This window comes from Falco punctatus (genome assembly GCF_963210335.1).
Source record: "Falco punctatus genome assembly, chromosome: 13".
Classification (NCBI taxonomy): Eukaryota; Metazoa; Chordata; class Aves; order Falconiformes; family Falconidae; genus Falco; species Falco punctatus.
In genome coordinates, this window is record NC_137593.1 from 18,271,275 (window position 1) to 18,298,444 (window position 27,170).

Consider the following 27,170-nt stretch of genomic DNA (forward strand, 5'->3'; position numbering starts at 1 on the left):
GTTACGTATTTGGGTAAGGTTTCCACAACAGGGATGCAATTTTTGTCAGGCTGCACGGAGAAACCAGTCATTGAATTATGGAAGAAGCACACGCTCGCCAGGGAGGATATTTACCCAGCTAATGCCCTTCTGGAAATTCGCCCTTTCCAAGTCTGGCTGCATCATCTGGACCTCAAAGGTGAGGCAACAGTCCACATGGATACCTTTCAGGTAGCACGTATAGCCTACTGCACTGCTGACCACAACGTCAGCCCAAACATCTTTGCTTGGGTCTATCGGGAGATCAACGATGACTTGTCCTACCAGATGGACTGCCATGCTGTAGAGTGTGAGAGCAAGCTGGAGGCCAAGAAGCTGGCCCATGCCATGATGGAGGCCTTTAAGAAGACTTTTCACAGCATGAAAAGCGATGGCCGGATCCACAGGAACAGCTCATCAGAGGAAGTGTCTCATGAATTTGAATCTGATGATGGCTGACTGAACTCATTCGCGGTTCAGCAAAGGCAGAAATGGCCTAGGGAATGAGACCTGATAGATGAATACAACAATTGAAACTGGGGAATGAAAGGACTGCCAAACACTTGTCTGACCAGCTTTTTAAATCAAAAGAGCAATTCAGTACCTACAGATATGCATCATTAAAGTAATTACGTTACATTGAAATCTGCTGCTGTTGTAAAAGTGAGGAAAAAAGCTCCCTCCCCCAACTCTCTCACCCACCCATCACTGTCCCTTTCTCATCTCTGTAGTTCAGGTGCATACCAATGAAGTAGACTCATTCCTGTTTGTCTTACAAGACTGGTCAGGCAATTTTATTAGTTGCTTCTGCGGAGTTCCTAGCTGGGGGCTGATGCTGATGCACAAGAGCAAGTAAACCTGGAAAGCCCTAATGGTTCCCGAAGAATCTTTCTCTGTGATGCATCACAAAAAACCTTTGACCGTATGTAGGCTAAGACATCCATACATAGCCTTTTAGACTAATGGCCTGGCATTCTGCAGTTAATTCACATTTCACAAATAAAAAAATGAAAGAAGATGCTTGTATGTACACATTATATCATATGCTATCCTTTATTTTATTCATTGTACTTATTTTCTTAATATACCTGCTGCCACGTCTTTCACCCAACACCAGTAGTTGCAGTTTCAGACTATATACTGCAGGATACCAAAAAGGGGTGGGCAAAAATTCTCCGTGACGGCTAGGGGTACAGCGAGCCAGCACCATTACCTGTGCGTGTTCCAACCCTCATGTGCTTTGCAGGAGGAGGGCCCACTGGTAAGAGTTGAGGGACACTTGGGTCTGTCAGCATTTGAACTGTGACTTCTCATCAACCTCAGGTCTGAAGTGATATGAGTATGGTAGCCTCAACTCCGTGTCACCGGTCTCCACATTGCTGGCCGAGTGGCCCTGGTGGGATAGAGCTGGTGGTGCCTCGTCGCACAGCCAGGGCTGCGTTACTGAAAAGATCAAAGGAAACAGTCCCTTAGGAGTCAGGTTTGAACATCTGTTCTGGTTGAGAAGCTCATGTTAAGATTCCCATATCTTTCCTTGTTCACAGATATACAGAGTCATGCCTTTCTTAAATGCAGATGTTTAATAAAACTCAAATAAAAGGAAAAACTTGTTTCACTTGACGTTTTTTAAAGCCGAGAGCAGATCGATAGTTTGCAAGTAATGCTGCTCCTTTGTACAATTTTGTTTGTAATTATGGTAATGTTAGGGGCACTAGGGCACCTTACAGAAGCCTTAAAAGAAAGCTAATCAAAGCAGATAGCTCTGTGTCTGTGTTTTGTGGGTCTGTGTTTGTATGTGAGAGCGTATGTGTGAGTCCAGTGTTAAAGCGTATAGATTGAGCATGGGAGACATTGAGGAGGGCCCACACCTCTTGAAAATACGCTTGTTGCATTACAATGTATGTAAACTGTTCTCCAGCATAAATGCATTCATACTTTAATAAAAAAAAATAATGTTTTGAGTTAAAGCTTGGGAGTTTTAAGCTGTCTTTCCAATGCAAACTGTGCGGGTTTTTCATGTCTTTTTATGTCTGTGGGTTCTGTGTTTATTTCATTTAGTGGAATGAAAATGTTAACATTTCTATTTAGTATTACATCAGTCTCCATGAGTCCTACCTCTAACATTTTTAAATTATTTTCTTTTAAATATTTAGGTAAATTATGACTGTGAGATATTTTTTTTTTAATTTTGCTCTGTGTGGACATGATTTATAATTTCTGCTTTGCAGGAGGTGGCAGAGATACTCCCCCACCCCCGCTTGGCCAGCTGAAATGAGCGATTCTGGGTGAGAGCAGTATCTTGCCCTGCTTACGGAGGTGGCAGAATGGCTCACGCATGACATTAGATGGTGGCATGGGGAATAAAATACCAGGCTGACAGCTTCCAGAAAGTTTCTTTCTGAATCTTTGGATAATCTACTCTTTACAAATATGGCTCTAAAAATGATTTATTTTTTTCTTCCCACAGTGCTCATTTGGAAGCAAAGGGTCATGTATGGGCTATAGGGTGGTCACAACAACAACAAAAAAAGAAGTCTGAGTCCTGCCATGTCTGTATCTGTCTTTTTGACCAAAGGCAGAATTAGGCAAAACTTCATTCAACTTTTTTTTTTTTTTTTTTTTTTTTTTGTTCAGAGCTGTAATCATGTGTTAGTTTCTTTACTTGTTTGGATGCTCTGCCACCAAAGCTGCTGTGAATCAGCGTGTGAAGTCCCCTGTTACATCCTCTCAGCCAGATGTCCCTGCTGACCACGGAGAGGTTTCCTTCTGAGTCCCAGCCCTTAACCTAGGGCTGCTCAAGTGTGGGAGGGGGAGAAGGGAGCTACCAGCAGGGAGGACTACGGCGGATGATTTGGGTTTGGGATTTTCACTTCTGGAGCAAATACTTAGAGGTGTGGGGTGTTCTTGCAGTGGGGGGGTGAGTGTGACCCTTCTGACTGACGCAGCTTGCCCTTTTCACCAAGCGGTCCAGGCCAGAGCACATCTGGACAGAAATGTCAACATTATTTTGCTTTTAATCATGGTCTTTCCTCTGACATGCTGGGATCTGCTGAAAAGATCCTATCTTTCTAAGTCACCTGCAGGCGTGGGTTATACAAAGAATACCCTTGCTGGGGTTTTTCTTCTTCCCTATTTATTTATTTGTTAAGGACTGTCTAAATTTCTTTAAACCATGCTGGCTTTATTTGGAATTAACACACTGAAACCGACAGAAGTGGAAAAGGTTGCTTCAATGTGCTTTTACTTTTACACCCTGAAGTGCTGTCTCTCTGTTCCCCTTGTCATGTCTGTGACTGGCAGCATCTGCCAGCAAGAGCCCTGGGCTATGGCGCTACTCCCTGCTGTAGCCCACAGCTACCTGGGAGTGTGATTTTTAAGCTGTTGTTACCTGCAGACCGTTGTCTGCGGTGATGCTCCATGTCAGGGCATCGTGTGTTGATGTTAGCAGCACTACGGTGAACTCGCTCAGTGATGGGGATGCAGAGTACTCGGTTGTGGTTTTGGACTGTCTTGTTTCATGGCTTGGTGTCAGAAATAGGTGCTTTTGGAAACACAGGGCTTGCCTGTTTGGTAGTGGCCTATGTGCATCTGGAACTCTGTTCCTAGGTGCTGATTAGGACCCTAAAGGGACCATTATGGGAGGTGGCTGCTGTATGTGCAGCCCTTGCTGGCCTTGCACCGAATTACAGTGGGTTGGCGAGTTCTCACAAAGATAATTTGTATCGTGGCATCTGCAATAATTCCTCAGCATTTGGAGGCTGTAGAGTACATGAGAACTTTGAATGATAAAAATAAAAAGGAGAAGATTCTAGACCTTGTGATTAGAAACTCAGACCCTTTGAAACACAAACCAGCGATTTTCTAAGTGTTCAAACATGCAAGGGAATATGAGGGAATGTGAACTGCAGTCTGTGTTAGAAAACATGAGACTTGAAAAATAACCAGTATCATGAGTTTGGATCCTTAGATAGTTTGGGATTCAGGCCATATCCCTTTGCGTTATCAATACCAAATGTGTGATGCCATTTGCATGAAGGAGAAAAGCTTTTACTCCAAAGCTGCAAGTGTATCAGTTATCACTGATTATCAGTTGCCAATAGATACCAGAATGAAACATCAAGTTAAAACGTTTCCTTCAATTAATTTGTTGGAAAAGGAAAATCATAACGTTTCCATCAGAAGTCACTTCCAGTTGGCTAAAGGCTTTCCTTTTCAACTACAAAGAGCCCAGTTCTGGATCTCACTGCATCCCGCTGTGGGTTGACGAGTTCCTTTGGCATCAGCCAGAAAAACACATGAGGGATTTCTTTCCCTCTTCTGTGTGTAGGGAGAGTAGAAAAGGGTCGAATGTTCATGTTACTAGAACTGCAGAAAAAGTGGAGAACGTTTAGGTCATTCCACCTCAACATCAATATGCAATATCACCGATGTTTTGTCAAGGTGAATTTTACAAGTTTTTCTAACTACCTTAAGAAAAAAAGAAAGTAACTGTTACTCTATGTGGAGTAAGTTTGTTCAGTTTTCAAGGCCTAAAGTCTAAATATCTTCCATTCCACCAAGTCTTCAGTGGAGCTGTGAGTGAATGATTGTAGCTCAGGAGCAGTTGTGCTATGGGGAGAGCAACATGCTGCACTAGCAAGCACATGTTGCTTGAGAATTACTTAGATGTATATGGGGGTTTTTGCCTGTGGAAATGGAGAAAAGCAGAGAGTCATTTCTTTCATGTTTTAAACATAAAGGCCCCGAAGAACAGTGTAATGTTTTGTTTTGTTTGTAAAAGTCACCCAAACCACAACCAAACAAAAAACCCCAACCATCTGCAGCTGGTTCTACAACCTAACTTTCTAGTAGTGAGCGGCCTCATTTTTACATGGAAAAGCAGTTGGATATTGCCAATGAATTGCATTTAATTTTCCTAAGATGTGCAAATAAATGCCATGTGATTTGTGTGTGCCTTTGACACAGAGGCAACCCTATATCAGTCTCTTAGGAAACTTTACATATATGTTATTCTTGGATGCTTTGAGACTTCAATATCCATGTATTCACAGTGAATTTTATTTAAATTGGAAGATTATCTGTGTAGAAATATGTATGCATATATATACATACACATGCACATAGACACATCTTGAAACATGATGCTTGTCAATAAATATTTTCTGTATGATGGATATATGCAATTGTAGATGTATGTGTGAAGGCAATCTTGCATGTTAGTGTTGAGATAAATGGTTTACTTCTTAAAAGTCATTTTGCTTTAGTGGGAAGCAAATTAACTTGTCTATCTACTTGCAAAGTTTTATATACTATATGCATTATTTACCATTTACCACCAGAGCTGGCCTGCTCTATGTCCATTTAGCTCCTGTAACAATGATGTATAACTGGGCTCGTTTTTCCCTGTGGCAGTGAGTTATTAAGTTGTGTATAATTGGGAAGTGATAGCTTAAATATGTGGTTGTTATCCTATAGACGAGAGTGTTCAGTCTGCCAGCCATTTACAGGAAGAGAATATCTCCTTTTGTGAAAATAGAGACGGTCATTACACCTATTTTATAAGGTAATTTTAAACAGATACAGGGTGTTTTGTTAAAAGGTCCCTTTTTGTTAAAAGTCCGTTAAAATGCTTCTTGCCTTTCATTGTGCAATTGGTCACCATGGGCTGCTTTTACCCGTTGCCCCAAGGCTTATTTATCTCCATGACATGACTTCTCCACTGCCCCAGAGCCAGGCTGGGGAAAGCCGGGGGTCAGCTGGTGCCCCCGTGGCTGCAGGGGGGCTGTGCCAGGGGCATGGTGCTTGCAGGAGCCTGGGCTGGGGCAGGGGAGTTGCTGGGGGGCTGCAGGAGGCTGTGAGAAAGTGTGTCAGGCTGTTGGTTGGAATTTTTATAGCTACATTGCACAGGCTAAGCTTGAAGCTTGGGAAGACCTCTCTTGTGTGGCAGTAATTCATCGTAAGTGCTATGACAGTTTCTTCACTTGGGATTGTAATTGGTTTTGATCAGGGCTGTTAAAGCAGAGACAACGATTTCTTGAAAACCATTGTATGTGTGGAGAGATGTTATCTTGTCTTCTGCAGTGCCTTCCCTGAAAAGGGTTTTGAAACATGCTGGAAGCACAGACATGGTGCATGTGCTGACCATGTGCTGTGAATGGATTAAAGTCGTGGGCTGCTAAAACTGTGCGGGGGCTGGAAGGGCACGGCAGGGCCCCAGCAGGGAAGTGTGTGTCTACGGGATAATGGAGGTGGCCAGCTGAGATTTTTGCTGTCTGAGCCTGAGCTGGGTATGTGAAAACCTGGGTAGTCCATCATTCTTTGAAGGGCTTCTCCAAAGCAAACGGTTCAGTGAAGACTGAGGAGTGAGCATAAGCTGCTGGAAAGCTTTCTGTGATCGGTTCAGCAGAGATCCCTAGCACAGCCGAGTGATAGAAAAGTCTTCACTGGAATGAATAAATGTGATGTGCTCAGCTTCCATGGCAGCGACGGGGCTGGGGATGGTGCCTGGAGGTAGTTGGGTTTGTGCAGGCTGGACACCTGCCCAGTGCCGGGGCTTCGTGGGGTGCGCAGCAGCAGCGAGTGGCTGTGTTCTGGTGGGATGTGCCTGTCACAGGGTGCTTGGTGGGCTCCTCAGGTGGCACTGTCTCCACTCATTCTCATTTTCCAGCGGCTGGTTGAATTAATTCAAATAGTTACATACCTGATTTACCCCACTGAAAGGGAGAGGAGCTTCAAGTCTTGTATCTCAGCAAGAGATACAGGTTGCTGCGAACTCTTCAGCAAAACTGGAAATGAGAAAATAAGTTTCTAATGTACAGCTAAGGAAGCATCAAGGATACTTGGACTAACAATCTCTACATCTACTGAGCAGGTCCTTATGTGAAGATAATCCTAACGCTGTGCTAGCAGCCTAAGGAGGCGAAGCCCGAGCCTGGCACAGGAATATTCTAGCACAGGAATATTCTGGCACAGGAATATTCTAGGTTGTGTCGGCAGGAGGCATGATTTCCAATTATTGCTAGAAAGATGGGAAGGCATGTCTGGACGGTGTTTGTTCTTTTTTCTTTAATGTCTGAGGTGGAAGGTGTATCTGAAAAGGCTGTTAATGTTTTCTCATCAGGAGAAAACTGCTCACCCACTACTTGTTTGTGCACATACATTGGCAAGGTGAAAGCATCTATTGAAAACATGCCCTTAGAAGCAGCCCAGCTCCGGTGGCAGAGGAGTGCAGTTTAGTTACTCTGCATGTCGTGTGGTACAGCGTCCACACATCCCTTTCACGGGCAGGGGGCTATTACTGCGTGGACTGGAGCATCGCTGTCCTTTCTCAGCTTCTACCCTCAGAGCAGGAAGATAGCACTAGTAAATGTTATCTGTTGTGCTTTGATTTGTGCTGTGCATTACATTCTCTGTTATTTTCCTGTAAATTGTAGCGCTCTTGGAAAGAGAGGAAACATTATAATCCTATGAATAATGCATAATGTGGCTGGTATGTTTTTCTGTGGGCCCTATAGATTTTCTGGAACAACAGATGGGAGTGGATTTCATTCTTGGAAAGCAAGTAATTTTTCAAAGTTGATAAGGGCCGTGTGCATGTGAAAAAGTAAGTTACTGCTATCTCAAATTAGTTACCTCTCATTTAGAGATAGCAGGAATAGTTTTAGACATATTATTGAGTATATATTTAATCAAGGTTTTCTTGCACAGTTGGGTTAAATTGTTGTGGCGGAGTGCTCAGTACCATGCCGGTGCTCCCTGGCTCGGTCTCATCTTTAATGGATACCAGATCTGGTGGTTTCAAGTAACAACAGCTTTTCCAGATCCCAAGACAATAATGAAATACACAGAGGAACTTCAAAGGAAACTCCTCTAGAAAGGAAAAACAAAGTTAAATGATGATATAGTCAACTGTGGGATATTTTTATATCCATAAAAGATGTCAGGCCTATCCCAGTGCAGAAACAGGTGAAATATGAAATGAAGCTTGACTAATAGACTGTGCTTCACATCTACCCAGGCTCTCCTAAACGGGTTGCGGACTGATCATCTCTGAGGTTTCCAGGTGGATTTCTTTGTGTTTGTTCAAGTCAACTCTGGCCACGCAAAGAAAAGGTGTTTGCATCTCCCTGTTTCTAATAGTCTTTGCTATTCGGTAGGGAAGGAATGGCCCAGGATGAGCTGGAGCCAGGTCTGCTGTGGGAGGTGCTGCGTAATCCCTGCTCGGCCATCCTGCCATGCCTGGCCTCGGTGTCCCTGGGAGGAGGTCACTGTCACTTCCAATGAACCCTGCTCTGCTCCCTGGGCCTTCGCAGTGTCTTCTGCAGGTAGCATGCTCTGATTAAATGTGTGTGACCTGTCAGAAAAATACATCTTTTCCTACCAGTTAGTGTGTGCTGAGCAGAGTGGGAAAGGCCACAGTCTCCTTCCTGCACTCTGCAGAAGGATGACCGACACTACTTGCCCAGTGCTTGCTAATTGACTTGTTACAGGTCTCTGCTGGTGTGCATGCAGTAGGGGAACCCCGTCCATACAGCCTCGGGTCACTGAAATCTTGATGTCAGGGTGGTGGCATGGGACAGGACTGGTGGTCCCGTCTGACACACACGTCTCTGGGACAGCAGCCACTGGTGGGCACGCTGCTCCTGTGGGGTGCTCCTGTGGGGTGCTCCTGCAGCTCGGTCGAGCCACGGGCCGGACTGACCGGTGGGCTGGTAGCGCTGCATTGGTTTGCAGGCTGAAGCGACGCTGAATTGTGCCGAGCTTTCCTAAGGCAGCATGGTCTCGTGCAGCAGGTCACTGCATTCCCTGTGCCTTACTTACAGAAATCCTGATTTATGCCATGAGAAACATTAATAACAAAGAGTTTCAGCGTGGTTCACGTTTTGCCTGTGCGCCGCAGTGGGTCTCAGCTAATTCATCAGCAGCGGTTTGTTCTGCTTGAAATCCTGGAGAATAGCTCCTCTCCCGAGGTATTTCTTCCGACTTAATTGCCAAGTTATAGTGAAATATGAGGTTCGTTGTTGTCTGCTGGAGCACTGGGGATTCTGTTTTGTTGGCACATTTTTCATGACCTCGTGTCAGCAGCATAACTAGGCTATGAGATAATTTGTATGCTTTAGATGAGCAGCTGCATGCATCTTAGCTGGAGAGAGAAGTAAGTGTGATCAGTCCAGCAGAGTTAATTAAGTAAAACAGAATTAACTCTAATCCTGTAGGTTAAGTGATGTCAGATCATGCAAGATGTATGTAACTTTCATGCAGGTGGAAATCAGAATGGTCTGATCTGATGTACACCAAGAGTTAATAAAAATGAGAGAAACAATAGCTGCAAATGTGGAAAAAAATCTACGGTCATTTAGCCGCTGAAAAGGAAAGAGTGTAGTATCCTTATTTCCCCGTGATGCTTTGGTTCTGCAGTGGCTTTCCACTCATTTCCTAATTAAACAGTTTTGAGGTTGTAAGGAAGGAGGACCACTCTGCAAGCTCTGTTCCTTGTCCTTGGATTGTTGCAGGTGTCACATGGTTATCACAGGATTTTTGGAAGCTATTGAATTTGCTGATATTTTGTTGGCAACAGGGATTAGGGTTAAATAGTACAGGGAAAACAGGAGAAGCAGACTTCTAATGGTGTCTGGTAATCCTTAAACTGCCTCTCCTGTGGAAGCCATGTGAGTTGTTATGAGGAGTGATGGAGGACAGATTCTGCACTGGCTTTTACCCTGCAGAAACCTCCCTGCATGGGAGGTAACTGATGCTTTGACAGGAGACCTGGTCTCTGAGCTGTCACCCTGAGGAGGCAATGGTTAGACATTAGCTCTGTACTAATAGCCACAGCATTTTTCTGATATATGTCTGATAAAACTCAAATGTATTGAGTGTGTTTTCAGCAGGTAATATTTGGGTGGAGGGGTCTCGTCTTAGCTGTCTTTTGAAAATCTGGGAATTACCTTGAGAAAAAGATTTAGGGCTATTTAGTATTTGTAGTTCAGAAAAGCAGCAAAATCGTGTTATTAAACCTGCTTTTACTGAGTTTTATTGAGCCGCAATATCTGTCATCCTTGGCATCCTTGACAGCTTACATGGTCTGTGTGCTTCTGTGGAGGAGAATGAGAAATACAAGACAAAAGCCCCTGTAGTTTATTATAACAATGCAATTATCATGGGTTTTAGTGTGTGATGAACCGTCACCTTGTCAGGTCTTTCTGCTGCATGCTCCCAGGGGAGAGCGACATGGTGGGGGAAGGCCAGCTCCCCATCCACCTGCCAGAAATGATGCGATCAGAGGTGGCTCCACTGCCAAAACTGAGACACGGTATGGATAAGCGTAAGCATAAAAAACAGGTGGGGGACTTGTGGAAAAAACCTTACCTTGGTGCCTACTGCACAGAACCTGGCGGTCACAGCAGTGCTCAACCTCCGTATGTTGCTGCCCTGTGTCAGCATGAGGTACCAGATGTTGTAAGCCCCAGGCCCTTACCTGACGGATGGTTTCTGGGATGCCATACTGCAGCACGTCATCTAAAAGGAAAAGGAGGGTGGTCATTGCGTTAGCGTGTCGTTACCTACTTGAAAATTTATATGGGGTTGTCACATCATGAACATTTTTAAGCAAGTACAGAATGCAAGGTTTTGTCTAACACAGTAATAAATGAACATGTGGTACCAGAGAGTGGATCTCAGGAGAAAACCAGCAGAAGTTAAAGGCTGCATTCCTCAAAATCTTGTTCACCCATGCGCTTTTGTTGGTACCTGTTTCTAAATGCAAGGAGTCCCACAGAAAAGTGCCAAGATAAAAAAATCTCATGATGCAAGCAAAAGAAAATGAGTTTAATGAGTGCTGTGTGTTCTACATCCCATAATTTTATCAATAAGCTCTCAGACTTCTAGAAATTGCTCTGAAATTGGCAGCCCAGGCTTAATACCGTCTACCATTTTGCCATTACGTGCAATTTTAGTTCTCAAGTGACTCCAATTTTAAACTCCCAGTGATTTAGGCAGCTGCATTGTGCTAAGGCTGGAGTGAGGACATGCTTTTGTAATCAAGCAGCCCAGCTCAAAATTTTATGGCATGATGGTTACTGTGCCATTCAAACTATGCCCCTTACACAGAAGTGCATTCCTTTGATTTTACCAAAGAGACCATAAATATAACAAAAAAGCATAGCTGGAAAACATGATTTCATGCCTGGATTTTTCAGCTACTACAAAGAGTAAATGAAGTGGTCTCTTTGCAGTGAATTATGCTCATATTATTTGTATCGCTAGCAGAGCTCATCATTAAGTTTACCAGAAAATACATGCCTGTTAGAATGTTTAGAGAAACAGGTAACTCAGTTTTCAAAACAAAATAACAATGTAACTTTCTGTTTCAGTAGTTTAATATATTGGAGGCTCAGGGCATGGGGGAGGATGTTATTATGCTTGATATAAAAATGTAAAAGATGTTCCATAAATGCATAAATAAAAGTAATCATCAGCTGCCATATGCTTGGCAAACTATGAGGCTTATTTGCCTTAAAATTTCTGATTGTATCCTTTCCCTTTCCCCAGAAGGTGATGTAATGTTTTCATCTCTGAAAACCTGGTTTCAAGAAAGATTTGGCTCTGAAATGGAAATCTGCTTTTGATTCATCATTAGATCCTAGCAGACACTACTTTTCAGTCCCATTTGATCACTGCAGCCTTTCTTCAAAAACAGTCCCAGTGCGTGTTGCCAGCCACAACCGGCAGTACATAGCCCATGCGGCCTCTGTCAGTGAGAGTAAAGCTTAACCAGGTTCTATCAATAGTTCACCACCAACACGAAGTAACTGAATAAATGCAATCAAAATTTCAAAATGAAAATGAATAGCTATACTATCTGGCATTAGTGAAGCAAAAAATAAAATGGCACACACAGGTACAATAATTGAGAATTTAATTTGGGTAATTAAGTTTAATACATAATAGAATTTTATAGTAAACATTTAAAATACTCCTAAAAATATAAGGGCTTATTTGCTCAGCTTTTTATAGAAAGGCACTTATTACAAATAGATCTATTGGGTAATTTTGCACTGTGAGTTTTTGTGTAAAGTGTTGACTTACATGAAAGCCCAAGTGCAAGCCACTGGCAAATGATTTCAGCTGGTGTTGGGTGGGATCCAGTGGGGCAAAGGGCAAGCTTCGTGCCAGCTTTAAAAATATAATTTGCTCTCTTGCAAACCTCCGATCAAGTATTTGTCCTTGCCAATGTTGTGATTTTTTTTTTTTTAACATCCAAAAGTAGGTATTACATTCCCTCCCCACTCTCCCCATCCCACCTTGATCTTACTTGGTGCTTCCTAGGGGACCTGTTGTCCAGGCATGTTCCAGAAGCATTTGCAACAGCCAAAGGCACAACAGTGCTGAACTGGCTCCTGCCCTCGTTCCGCCAATGCTCCTGTCCTTGGGATGGCCAGCAGTGAGCCATCCTTCCTGCCACTGCCACTGCTGTGCTGGCTTGCCGAGGGCAGGCTGGATGCCATCGGTGACAAAGAGGAGATGACGGAGTGGTGAACCATCGCTGAGTTTGTGGTCAAATGGACCAGTGGGGCTGCAGAGGGACAGGGTTAAAGGCTCCTTGGAGCCCTCCATCCCTGCTTCCTTCTCAGAATATCTTTGGATGGGCGGGTGGCAGTGCCAGTATCAAAGGCTAAAAATAAAAAGTATAGAAAGTATTTGTTAAGGAGGTCAAAAGAGAGGTTTAACGAGGTTAGTCCCACCTCTGATTTTCAGTGCTTAGGTTGAGAGCCCATGGGCCCCACTGAAAGCATGTGAATAGGTGGGCTTCAAGGCACTGGATTTTGGCTGTTATCAGGGAAGGTAATAACAATAATGTTGGGGTGCAGATTAATGCCTTTAGAAGTATTGAGACAGTGGTAGCAATTTGCTGAATTGTTTATTGGTTAACCACAGCTTCAAGACTGTGTGCTGTGCTTCACCATCAGCTCCACGGAATCAGGAATACTCGTCTGGAAGCAGCTCAGAGGCGCCGGGAACAGGCAGGATAATTCCAGGAGAAAACCCAAGGCAAGCTGTGCAATTTCACATTTAGATGGGTTAGCAGCCAAAAATTCTTGTGTGCACTTCAAGGATAGCAAATACTATTTTTCTCAGATGTAAATGTAAGAAGACATGGTAAAATGTAATATGAGTCTCCAGTAACTGGGAATTACCACACCAGGCAGAGCAGTGTTCTGTTTTGTGTGTCATCAGGTCTTTGAAAGTGGCTTGTGCTCCAGGCTACAAGTGATGGTCTTGTAATCCTATACCTGCCCATTGGAGGATTTTTTTCTCCAGTCTCATGAGTCTGACCTAAAATATGAGTGTTTACAACTTTTTAAACCAATTTATCTCATTCAGGACCATCTGATGTTCTCGTTTTCTGTGGAAAGTCCTAATTTGTATGTGAACCCTATTAAGCTATTGAATGCAACGGTAACATGGCAATGAACTAATAGGTTATGCACATGCTGTGCAACTTTTAAAGAAGTCAGTAGTAAATCTTTAAAACTGTTTAAAATCTGTTTGCTCCCCTGTGCACAATTCTCCACTCTGATGCAGTGTTAATGGGCAGAATCACCCCATTCTTTCCTGTTCTTCCATTATTTATGCAACTGAATACGTGCTCTTGTGCTTGTGTATGCCCCAGTCTGAAAACTTAGCATGTCGTGGCTGAATTTCATTTCCTTCCTATAGGTCTCCAAGTTTGTAATAGGGACCAACCACTCAATCTGTGTTGCAGTAAAAGTCTCGACATTTCTCTTAGAGTGGTGCTTCCACTCCAGGCAGATCCTCTGCCTTGGTACTGGGGAGACTGCTGTTGACTTGCACCAGTGGAGAAATTTTAAATCACCCAGAGCATTTGAAAACCTGGTGGTTTGTTAGCAGTTTCTCATGCTCAGTGAGCATCAGTAGCAGAAATATGGCCACAAGCACCTGGAGACTGGAGGGCAGTGTGTTTTGGGGCAATGCTGCTTCCTGAGGCTGACTGAGGATTCTTCCTAACGCCCTCCCCTTGGTGACAAATATTCTTGTCCTTCAAGATTTTTTTACATTGACTTGAGAAAGTCAAGCACTCTAAAGTTCAGAAATGTCAGATATAAGGCTATTTGGACAACTTTAACTCAGCTTTATTTTGCCAGTGAGTGGCAGACACGCTGATTACGCACATCTGTTTGGTGAGTGCATGGTATTAAGCACTCAAGGAATGCCAGAGGGCTTTGCATGGGGGCTCCTGCTGTCTCTGTAAGCCCCGCTGCTATTTGTAACAGCTGAGGGCAGGTAACAAATGAGGGAGTCAAGATGTGGCTGGGAAAGAGACCAGACTGATGGTGGGGATAACTGAATACCAGCCAAAAATATAACGTAAAAGTAGACCTGGCTTGAATAAGTTTATGTCAGGGGGAGGAAACCCAGAAACTGAGATAATGTAATAATGAGTTGAGCTGGGGCAGAGGTCCATGGTTTTGCTGAAAGCTGCTTTCGGTTGGTACCATTACTTGGCCTGTTGACTCCTCCATGGTTTTCTCACTCAAGTTTTCTGCATTTGGGATTGTGGAGCTTCTTCAGTTTCCTTGCTCAAACACAGGTGTCAGCAACCTCTACGACTGCTGTGTCCTCTCGTATTCTCTGTTTTATCTCCCCCTTAAGCTGACCTTTCCTATCAAACAAACCAACTCCCCCAGAACAGATTGCCTTTCGTTGCACATCTCACTTTTCCTGTACACTACGCTTGCTGTCCCATGCCGGGTCTGGGCTCTCTATTTGGGTCATGGGAGTGTGGCCAAGGGCCGTTGGTGTTCGCTGTGGGTCCCACAGCGATGGGACTGTGCCTTTGCCTCCTCCCTTGGGCACCATGGATACTACTGGCACTTGACCTAAATTTTGTTTGAACATCACCTCTCAGGTTCAAGAGAAACCCCCTCCTTAAAATCTCTATGACAGTAGGAAATGGGGAAACTTTCATCCTCTGCGTTGCTGTGCTCTGGGATGCCAGCTTTTGATGCAACAGCAGTTACAGCTGAGATCATGGAACCCTTGGTTATGCCCAGTTCTGAGGATTCTGTGACCTGCCTCTGAGAATATGTTGTGGCGAAGGTGCAGATGAGCATCATCCTGTGGGTCATGATGGAAAAGGCTTTTTAAAGTGCAAGGTGTTACAGGAGAAGGTAAAAACAGCTGCATCCCTGGTTTGTCTGGTCTCGGTGTTTTGTTTGACAGCTGGATCCCTTCAGCCAGGAATGTCTCCTCTTTAGCTTCTGTCCAGTTGCGTGAAACCTTATCAAAGCCATAAATATTACCTCAGCCCTGGAACTGGACCTGAAGGGGAAGTGACAATCCCTTCAAAACAGGCCTCGGAAAGGTAGGATTTGCAAATAGTTACTTTGTTTATGACTGTGAAACGCAATCCTTTTACCAACAACAAACCTCAAATGCAATGCTTGAGCCCTGATCCTAGCTGATGGAAATAATGAACATGTGACATATTGGTAATTCTTGTCTAGAGTGTGGTGAATCTGTCTAAAATTTTGTAGGTGTTCCCCTACAGTGCACTGTCCTGGCAGTAAATCATCTCGGGTCATAGAAACAGGAAGATGCTGCAACTGAACTGTAGAGCAGAAGCTAAATAATTTCCAACAAGTATTAATTTTATATAAATAATATGCATAATACACATAAAAATACATATTTATATATATATATTTATAAAATCTTGTGACAGGTCATGCCAGGTACACAGGTTTATGTGTAGAGTACAGCTCCTTTACACAACTACAAAAAGGTTGCACAATGCTTTGTTGCTTTTAACAAGTCTGCCCTTAAACCCACAGTTCACAACCTTGAATACCCATGTTTTGAACTGGAATGTTTTGTAGTAAGGTTTTTTTTATGGTAGTTTTCTCACTCATAAAAATATCTGTATATTTGACGTAACTGTAACAAAACTATTTTCATTCATTGCAATTGATAATGGGTATTTTTTCACTAATTGGCAAGAGAACTGTTAATCTGGAATATATTAGTTTCAATTAATTTAGCAATTGTTTGTTATTTTTCACTCTGGTAGAGTGTATATCTATGTATGTATTTTGCACTACAGATACAAAACCTCTTCCAGCTTGGCTGACAAAAGTATTCTCCCTGTTTTAGTCTTAAATTGCATCATTGGTATTAAAATGGGCAAGCTTGATAAAAACAAGCCACGAAGAGATAAGATTGCCTTGAAAAGGAAATACAGCATTCACTGTAGCAGTTCTTTTGTCTACAAAATATTCTGTGTAGATTCTGATATCACTTTGCTGGAGTGGGTGCGTACAGGACATTTTAACAACCACAGAGGTACCAGAGGGCAATGTCCTGATGCTCGGTATCACAGCAGCATTTCCAGGCCATGCCTGTTAAGCAAACAGATAGATCTGGAGTGAAATCTAAATGAGGCTTATTTGGGAGATGTAGAAATCTGTTGATATAACATCATATCATCAATACAAGTCTTAACCCTTCTGTTAGGGTTTCCAGTTGGTGTCAAGTGTGGTGTTGGAGATACAAACTCCTCTCCAATGTGAGAGGGTGGAAACTTCCAACTCACTTCATAGCTCTGTAGGAGCTAGTAGATTATATTAATTTTATTCATAGTTGCAAAAGCTGCAGCTACATTCTACTTGCTCGCTGTCCTGTTTATGGCCTCCGGCTCTGCAGTCAGCTTCCATACATGATGCTGCTAACAGCGGCGCGGCTGCCTCGGCCCACAATGTGGGAGCGAGTGCTGGCAGCGTTAGGCTTTGCAAAGCATGGAGAGGAGACAGGTTTGCCCTTAGCGGCAACCCATTGTGAGCAACGAACACCCTTGCTATCTGTGGTAATTAACAAGCGGCATAACTCCTCACCTGTGTGTCTCCCAGGGACCCGGTGGGCAGCTGCTCAGCTGGCTGGCCCCGCTTCACTCGGTGCACCGACTGCTAACCACACTTTTTAGCACTGTACGGCCAAGCCAATCCTTCAGCACTGCTGCGTACTCCAGCAAAAGCATTTGAGATGTAGCTCTATTAATTACAAATTGAAGGCATCCACATATTCAGGATAACTGCAGCGTTTCCCTGGGAATGTGGGAGATATTTGGCGTTACCAACTTCAAAGAGGGGCAGAAGGAGAGAAGGAATTAAACTCTGCTTGTGTATGAGGTAATGTCAGTTCCTTGCAGTCAGGAGACCAGGGCTTAATTGATATCATATGGCTAACAAATGTACTCCAAAGCCAGCCTCATTTGATTGCTTTTTAATAACTAATAACTCTCGGTGGGAGTCCAAAATATGTATATATAAAAAAGCATGCTGGAGCCGCCTCTCTCTCCTGCCAAGATCACTGTTACTGAAACAAATTTGTACCTTTTGCCATCCTGGAATAGATACCAGCGGCGGCGGGACATGTACTGTCCCGGCCTGCAGCGGTGGAGTGCTGGGCTGTGTCCCGGCCGGCCGCCATGGCTGCCTGCACTCGCTGTCATTTGCGTGGAGCCGCGGCTGTGGGGGCTGGATCCCCCCACTGCTCCCCCCTGCCCAGGCCAGTGCTGCCCATAGCTGCACAGCTTGTAGGGGTTACGAAGAGCTGCCAGCGGCATTTCCGTCACAAATGTTTTGCCTGCGGAGTATGTTGCCTTCCCGAGTCGCAGGTGTCAGAGTATCATCCTCCATGATGGGGCAGGAGGCCTGTGAAGGGTTCAGCCCCCCGGTCCCCTTTGGCAGCCCCCCGCGTTGCTCTCCCCAGGTGCTCGGAGCCTCTCTGCTTGCTCCTGAGCCCACGGGCAGCCACTGCGGTGGCACCGGTGCTGCCCCTCGGCCCCAGCGCCAGCGTGGCTGCCTGCAGGCGGGCTTCCCTGGCACCCGGCTATCCGACAGCCCTGCTGCCGAGCCGGGGCTGGGGGCAGGCAGGCGCTTGCAGAGCCAGGTGTATGTAAACACATGATGTTGTGTTGATTACAGCTGACCAAACCAGAGGCTGAGTCCGGCTTCCTTTGCGGCTGAAGAGGAGCAAGCGGCTCTGACCGTGTCCCCGCTGTGTCGCGCAGTGCCACCGGCCTCCTGCCCACCCATCCTCCCAGCAGGTGTCCCCCTGTCTCAGAGCGGGTGAGTGGCCAGGGCAGGGCTGTGTAGGACCAGAAGTCACAGCCACTAGCTGGCTTCCCAGGGCGTCTCAGTCGCTGGAAGCGGGTCGTGAAGTGTCTGCTGCCCTTGGCAGTTGAAATACAGGTGGGCGAGTTACCTGGGTGCGCTGTGCCTCGGAGCGGTGCCGGGGCGCTCGCTGCCAGAGCTGGTGGGAGCTGAGCACTGAGGGCAGGCACTGCCTGGAGACCCCATACCGCACGTCAGACCTTCTGCTTTATGGCATTTGTGAAACTTCTCAGGGGAGGCTTTCAGGCTTCACTATGCGTGTTGAGCCAGAAGTGCCCATGGGGAGGGCAGTTGACATGACTTTTTTTTTCGTAAGGTGCGCTGTGTGCGATGTAGAGTGCTTACACTACTTTCCTGCCTTAGATAGTCTTAATATCCAACGAGGTAGTGTTCAGTGCACCCAAAGTTAAGAAATAGCAGAGTGATGTTTCCAACAACCTAATTTTTTCTTTGTTTGATGCCTCTTTGTTATGACCCATTAAGCTAAACATTTAACTAGGGAAGAAGAAAAGCAAGTGCCATGTTATACACACTCGGCGCAGCTGAGCAGAAGATTGTGGCAATGTATTTAATTTGCCTAGTGAACTGGGAGATGTCAAGAATGGGAAAGGACCATTCCCACTCTGATTTGGCAGGTAACCAGTGTTGGTGCACTTCTAGGGGCACTTGGAGTAGGGACTTAAATTTGTAAGACTATGTTATTTATTACTGGAAAACTGTGATTCAAGTAATGCAGAGGGAAATCGTATGCGGTGATAGTGTATTTGACATACCTCAGCAAATTTTAAGGTGGACTGTTTTGTCTGCTATCTTAGACCTCAGACTAATTTTGGATAGGTTTTGTAGTCTGCATATTAAGATGACAGCGCCTGACAACAGCAGTGTACCTACCAGCACTGCCCTAATCGGAGGTTAACGGGATGGAGCCAGTATGACTGAAGAAACTCTTATTCTAAAGTTTCAGCCTGATATTTAGGTATAGACTACAATGATTTGCTTTTCAACATTACAGATGCAAGATGAGCAAATAGTTTTGTTCCAGCACTAGGAAAAAGAGGATAGCAGTGGGTAGTTGGTACAGCCTGGCTTTTTAATGATAACCCCCATAAATGTAAAGAGCTAAGCACGTAACTGATATGTAGGGAAATGCAAAGTCACTTGTATTTTAGTCATATAGAGACATTAAGATGATATAAGATATCTCATTGTTTTCTAGTATTGGAATATCACTCCTGATGGAAGCTACTCTGGATTGATGTCACTGTGAAGAGAGTCAGGCCTGTGGTGGGCACACATCACAGGTGCTTTGTAAGGTCCATCTCCTGGATGGTTTCCATGGGAGAGCCTGTGACTACAAGCGCTGCTGACGTGTGCCTATTCAATGTTACATAGGCAGGGTTTGGCTGGGAGTTCTCTGTGCCAGGGAAATGAACTCAACGGGAGTTGTGCCTGTTAGCTCATTCCAGTGGGCTGGAGAGACAGTGCTGTGGAAGGCTGGGGAGCCTGGCTTTGGGCCACTGAAATTCGGGGGCAAGACACTGTCATCTATTCATCTTGCAGAGGTCTGGAGTCATCAGAAGAGTGCAAGTAAGTGCAAAAGAGGTTTTTTTGTTTCTTTGTCTGGACTTGGTTTTGTTTGGGTGTTTCTGGGTTTGGGATTTTGTGGGTTGTCTTTTGTTTTAGTTGTGGTTGATTTGTTGGGGTTTTTTTTACCCAGTGGCCCCAACCTTGAAAAAATGCTGATCATGCATGTCCTTCATTCTGCCCATGGTTAAAGACTCTCCTCGCTGTGGTTGCATCTGGGTTTGTGTCAAAAGGAATTCAGATGGCTTGTGTTTAATCAGAGTGAAAACTGGGCAAGTTAAGCTTGGTATAGTTCATACATATTTGATTTCTTTTGCTTAACAAGAGGATGCAGGAGCAGGATTAACTCAAGTGAGTTTGCAGGAAGGGTATCAAAGTCCATACACTGAAAGCAATTAATGAGGAGCCTCTCCTGGGATTATTAGAAAGACTACAAGGAAGACAACAAATTATGGAAAGTCAGAGATACTTGGTGCAGGGCAGAAAAAGGAAAACAAAACCTGAGCTGGATAATTAATGATGAAGGCAAAATGATACTTTATTTGGGAAGAAACTAAACACGTTGAAAGAGTCCAGAGACACTGCTGTGAATAGAGACTGATGACTGGGGCATTTCCACTGTTTCTCTGAAGCACAGGGAATGTTTTAAAGTTAGTAGGAAAATGACGAGCTTTTGAAATTGTTCCTCAGAACAGCAGAGATGAAATGCTAAAAGTGTCTGATTTGTATTGCAAAAGGGAAAAAATATTACTGCAGTGTCTGTTCCCTTGCTATTCCCCCTTCTCCAAACCAGCAGAGGCAACAGGCACATCAGAGCGTGTCTGCCCTTCTTCCCTCTCCCTACAGACAGAAGATGGGGCCAATTTATAAATATCGTTCCCAGAAGCAATGTCAGGAGTAGCTGTGGACTGTTACCATTAAAATGACATTTTTCATTTCAGAGTATTAGGTAATCAAAGGGCACTGATATTTCATAAATGTCCATTAAAAAACCCCAAGCAGCCAAACAACAGAAAGCAACACTGCAATGGAATATTATTAGCATGTTTTTCTGAAAATGGATACTTTAGTTTTCAACTTCAGTGAATACAGTTCATCAGAGCTCACAAGAGTGATTTTATGCAAGTTAATGATGGATCAATACAGTTGGTAATTGTAGCAGATGATTATTTTGGGCTGCTTCTAGGTAAGTTTTGGTATACCTTTATACAGTATTGATAGGCTCAAAAAACCTAACTAAACAAAACAAAAAAAGACAAAACCCAAACCAAGTAAGCCAATGTTGGTCCCCTGTACAGGAATGGTTCTGCTGTAGGAAAGTATGATAAGAAATGGGGTTGATCTGCAGGCCTTTTCTGTAAGGTTTCAGCTTTACTGAAGACTGCAGATGCTCTGCACTTTGTGTGGCTAGTTCCTTACCCTGTTTAAAATGCAGATATTCCAGCCTCCTCTTCTTGGTATGAGTTGTTTAACCTCTAATATTTTATTCTGTGTCACTGGGGCATGATATTGATAATAGGAATAGTTTACAGCCTCATGGGTCTTGAAGACTCAATTATTAGGGTTTATATCATGAGAGGTTGGTGATCATATGTCATCCTGCCCGGTTTGTTCTAACCTCCCATCCCAAAGGGTGCAACACATCCTGATAATTTGTTTTTTCCCTGCCCTGTCTCTGCACTCTCTTATCACCACAACTGCTGCAGACCCAGACCCTACCTTTGGAAAACCAAGGCATTTTTTTAGCCAGTACCTTGCACCAGCTTGTAGAGCCACTTCATTAATGGGCACCATGGGCAGGTCAAGCCACCTTTACCTTCGGTGAAAGCTGTGCCTGGCTCCACGTGCAGGGTCAGATCCATGGGGAGTCCTCCTGCCACAGTCCTGTCCTCGGTGAGCCATAGTAAGTTTTCAGGTGCGGCACCACTTCACTTAATTGTTTCAATTTCTACAATAAGACGGTACAAAAACTCTGGTGACTGAGCACGCAAAGGTGCTCATAAAAAAGTCTATTAATTTTTATGCCTCATAAACGTAAACCACAATTCACTTTAAGTTTGCTGTGAAAACATTGCTCTTAAAATCTGAGTTTATAGGACACAGAACAAGCAGGATTTCAGAACAAAAGTCTGGTTTCTATTATCTTGAGAATTTTGTTATTGTTAATTAATAATTCTGGTTTGCCTTTCTTTGTTTTCAAGACTTTTCAAGGAAAATATTTATGAGGCTCTGCTGTTTTACTGCTTTTCTTTGATGAATATTTTATCAAATAGTAATCAACACCTTGTAATGCAATTTTACTGTTTATAGCTGTTATACACTGAAACCTAGAGCAACCGTGAGAAGCAAAAGCAGAACACAAAATTATCAAATGTTTAAAATTTCAGAAAATCTGTAGTGTCATAATATCAATTTATCCTAAAGCCAAGCAGTGTGTTGCCATTTTGCTGCTGCCTGCTACTTTCCTGAGTGGTGGGATTTGGCTGCTAGCATTTAATTGTACTTTTAATCATAATTTTGGAAACGTGGGCATTGGAAGCACTGGTGCTAGCGAGGCCACCGGCTGTTGTTTGAGCCGTAAAGCAGAGCCCAGGCAGGCACTGATGCGTGCTTGTACCTCTCACAAGGTGGGCTGTTGGTCTTGATGGCATTGTAACCTTCTACCTGCCTGGCAATCGTGGCAGCTGATCAACGAGTAGACTTTTTTAAATGTATGTAATGATGAGCTATTTGAGAACAGTGTGGCGCTTCGATGGTCTGAGTGTATGGCCGTTTCCCCTCCACGGCTGTGCTGTGTGCCGTGCCACCAGCTCAGTGCACAGACCCGCTCCTGATGCAGAGCATCATGGCTGCGGGAGAGTGTTTCTAATATGTATGATTTATTTACAGGCTGACAAAATGTAGGCCTTGAGGCTGAATATTAATGTAATAACCCTAACTGCAATAAACCGGCTGTTTTTCAGAAGTGCTGGTCTCCCACAGCTTTCAATGGCCCTAATTTCCCCCTGCCCCCCGTATTCATCAGTGCTCTAAAAATCAGAGCATTTTCATTTCACTCTTTAAATAGTCTTGTGTCAAGGAGCCTTCCGTGTTACCATTTTCTTTTGGGATTGATTCCTGTGTTCTGCTAAAGCCAGAAGCTTGCAAACCGGGGGGACTGTTTTGAAGTTTCTGTGTGATTGTGGGTTTTTTTTTCTTAAATGTTCAGAAAAAACAGTGCTCTGCGCAGCACTCCCCTAAGCAGTACGCAGGAACCACAGGCAGGCTGTCACCACTGAATGACAGTCCCAGGAAAGCTTCAAACGGTTTAAGCACGGGAAATCTTTCTGGTGGAGGAGCACTGACATGTTTCTGCGGTGCGTGTTACAAGGATTTGTTTGGACCATTGCTGTCACCAGGTGCAGGGGAATGCTAGGAAAGCCTGTGCCCGCCCTGACAGAAACGGGTCCTTTTCTGTCGCCATCACGCTTCTTCATGCAGCCCCATTTCCAGCTGTACGGGCAGCACCAGTTTTCACCATCCCTGCTCAGTTCGCAAGCTGATTTCTAATAATTTTCCTTTCCTAGAGAAATGGATGGAAAGCAAAGGCCACCCTGTGCCGGGGGAGGCCGAGCCCCTGCCCGGTGGGAAGCACCGTTCGGAGGGCAGGCTGGGGCTGGCGGCCACCGCGCTGCGGGCCGGGTGTCAGGCAGCAGCACCTAGTGTGGTCTGGAGGACTGGCCTCACTGCACGGCTCTTCCTTAGACTTTTTTATAAAAATTTATTTAAACCTGTGAGAGCTGTTTACCCTACATTGACATCCCTCCAAACTATGACTCTTGTGCAGCAAAACCCTGCCACGCTTCCCGGCTCTTGAGTGGTCTTGGGTTGCTGGTAGGCTTTGCAGTAGGAAGTAGAAGGGCTACACCTGATACTTGTTCTGGAAAGATGATCAAAAGAAGGCGAGCAGGGGTGTTTCTTGCCCCTAAGGAGGTGACAGGGGCAATGGCATGAGGAATCTTTGCTTTTCTATGGCTGTTTTCCTGCCTGTCTCTACAAGCACAAAGCAGGAGGAGCTGCAATGAACATTTCACAGAAGCAAATGCTGTTCAGGATCAATAGACTAACTTCCATGAGCTTTGGCCCACGTTTATGTACTTTGGAGTAAAATTAAAAAAAAATAAAAGATGCCAGAACCAATATACAGCTCGGAGCAGACAGAGCGTTTATAATATTCCTATTTTATGATTCTTTTGCCAGAGGGAATCTTTTATCATAACTGTGCCGGTATTGTTGCATTCATTAAAGAAAAAAAAAAAAGAGGGAAATTATATTGCTCACCCAGTGTTTCATTTCTGATGAGTGGTCTTGCGCTCCACGGGAGCCTGGAGCCAGGCACGTATGGGAAAGCCCTCTGAACTCCCCATAGCGCTAAGTGGCCTCAACAGCACGCGGGTGACACCCCCATTTAGCTGTCGCACGTGCGTTTGAATGGCAAAGCGGGGTGGTGGCTGTGCACTGCTCTCCGATGGAGTTTTGTGGGTTCAGAGAGGAGGCAGCAGTGGGAGCGGAGCTGGACTTGCTGCCCAGAGCCTGAACTGCTGCAGGTGCTGAGCAGCCATAACCCAGCAGCTCCACTCCAGGATGAGCCTGGGGAGAGGTGAGAAAGAATATATGGTGTTTTTTTCTCAGAATAACAACCCCTTTTCTTCCTCGGTGTGCTCACCTGAGTACACTGGGCACACACAAATTGCTCGGTGGTAGTTTCTACTCCCACTGAAGAGCCAAAGCTTAGGATTCTTTCAGCATGTCTTTAGGCAGAGTGTCTCCCTACCTCTGGCTGCTGTGGGCTGCTTCAGGCACAGCAGGAGCTGTAGCATGTCTTTCAGACTAGATCACGCTAGTGTTTACATGAAATAACAGGGGGATTTAAGGCTAATTCACACTATGAGTGAAACAAGCCGGCTGTGTGTAAATCCCCATCAGATGGCATGTAGTTTCCAAAGTAATAGATGACATGTGGAGGAGATGCATCCTTGCGTCCCCCAAGGCAGTGAGCGAGAGCAGACTGTGGCTGTGCTCGCCCAAATCCCTTTGGATAGCTCTTGCACCCGTGGGGAGCTCAAGGGCATGGGAATCCCAGGAGCACACAGAGGTGGCAGGTCACTCTGCAGCCACAAGGATGGGCACATCAGCACCTGGGCACTGAGACCTTTGCTTGGTGGGAAAGCTTTACAGGGAGAGGAAAGATATTTGTTTGTTTTTTTTTTTTTTTATTTTTATTTTTTATTTGTTTTTAAGTTGGAAATGTGACTGAATAATTTTATAACTGTTTCATCTAAATGCTGAGCTCACAAAAAACTGCAGCCAGCCTCCTGCCCGCTCTGTGTGTGTTTATGCTCTACGGGTGTCAGACAGCTGAGAAGAAATGTGGGTGGAAAGAATCTTTTGGAGCATATTGGCTTTCAGTGAAACAAACTGTTTCTGGGATAATCTTTAATCATCTCTGTGTCCTCAGGGCGATCGGGAGCCAGCCTTTTTATGCATTGCTAAATATTAGGAGCAGAGTATCCTGCACACTGCAGCTGAAGCCAGACTTTAAAAAAAATGTTTAGATACCCAATTCCCTCTAAAATCAATACTTGCTAATTAGCACATGTGTTTAGCTTCCCACACATACATATAAATTGCATATTACCGATGCACTGCACAAATACGTGCCTTGGTCTCCAGATATTATTTAGAAGGATGTGTTGGAGGAGTTGAGACGGTACCTGCAGATCAATTAGTATCCCAAATTATTACTCTTGGATTCTGGTTGTTCTAGGTCCACAGACAGCTGAGCTTTTCCAGTTGAAGGTTGGTCGCTGCTCTAGGGTGAGTAGATAACCTGTCTGTGCCCTTTCCCTCTTCAAATTTAATCTCTGCAGGGTTGAAGATATGTTTACAGGATTGGGGAGCTCACGGATACTTTTCCCCCTGGAATTTGTTGCGATGTGTAAGGGGAAATGGTAGCAGAAAAGGCAAAGACGGCAACTGTCATTTCAAGTTTCCTCCCACCCTTGGGTGTTGCTAAGGGAAGAGGCCATCAGCCACACATCATGCGACTTTCCCCTTTCCTGATGCAGAGAGGAGCAGGGGCTGAAGCCCTCTCTCTGCACAGCTGAGAGGTGACCTGCGTGTAGGTAAACACCAATGTACAAAGCCTTGAATTATGTGCTGAATTGAAAAACAAACCCTGAAAGCGGCTGGTGATTGCTTATAGTAATGCAGAATGGAAAAGAAGGAATGCAAAATGAACAAAATTCCAAAAGATGTAAATTCCCTTCAAAACGTGAGCCTGCAGGACCCCAGGAGGGGTCAGAGGCAGGAGCAGGCAGGTGCCCGTGCCTGTGGTGGTGTGGCAGGAGGTCACAGATGGCTTTGCTGCTCTGGATGGTCGTGTCGCTGCATGCCAGGGGGGTGAGATGCCTGTCCTCGCTGAGCATGAAAACCCAATCCAGCATGAAACTGCCTGAACTCCTTTTTTGAATTTAGGTGAAAAGCCCTGTCTTCCCTTTCATGTTTGGCAGATCTTGACCCTGTTTCCCAGCTTCAGCTGGCGCGTCCTTCTCGGCTGGCCTTGTGCTGACTCTGTGTGCTGCTCCTTGGGGCTTTGCTTTCCAACCAGAGCGCCCTGCTTTGGAGTAAAATGAGGGCAGAAGGTGATGTTCAGGAGAGTGTAGGAAACATACAACTCTCCCTGCTCCGTACCTGGATGTAAATATTAATATTCTTAATGTTACCTATTTAAATGCGGCTTTGTTGGCCAAGTACACAACATGCATATGTTTACTTTTATTTTTTTTTCTTCCCCTTCTTCTTTTCTGATGGGAGAAAAAAAGGTCTATGCATACTACTCGGAGACACCAACTACTTTTGGCTGACTGATGCTGCTGTACTGCAGCTGGTCTTTTTTCAAGAATACTGAAGAGCACCTGAACTACCGAAGAACCTGTGCCTGTGAATAATGCCAGTCTCCTTCTCCCTAGGTATGTATATGTATATATATAAAAACCCTGGTCCAGTGGATTTCTGAGCAATAGATATCTGAATTCATTATGATAAAATGTTCTTGTTAAATTTTATTGTAATTTGATGTGAGAGAACAGATTAATGATTTTAATCTTTTACTCTTAACAAAGTTTTTTTACATATTCTTTGAAAGTAAGTAGACATAATTACAATTGAAAATTCAGTTTTTGAGTGCTGTCTGTGCATCTCCTATCCCTCTTCAATAAAGGAAAATAGTAAGGAGGTTGTTTGTAAGCAGCAGTTCAAGGACTGTGTTTTTATAAGGTTTTTACATCTCTTTCATGTCAGAAAAAGCAACATAATTATGATGATACTAATGCAGAG

General features: G+C 44.4%; 1 protein-coding gene across 2 annotated transcripts in view; it reads left to right on the forward strand.

Annotated features, from left to right (window-relative positions):
- The window catches only part of PID1 (phosphotyrosine interaction domain containing 1), a 150,998-nt gene that overhangs the window by 90,544 nt on the left and 33,284 nt on the right, over positions 1–27,170 (forward strand). For both annotated transcript variants that reach the window (XM_080409986.1, XM_080409987.1), the window contains one exon: positions 1–26,803. In XM_080409986.1, coding sequence (XP_080266112.1) covers positions 1–477 — 477 coding nt within the window. In that variant the 3' untranslated portion in view covers positions 478–26,803. The remainder of the gene's footprint in view (positions 26,804–27,170) is intronic.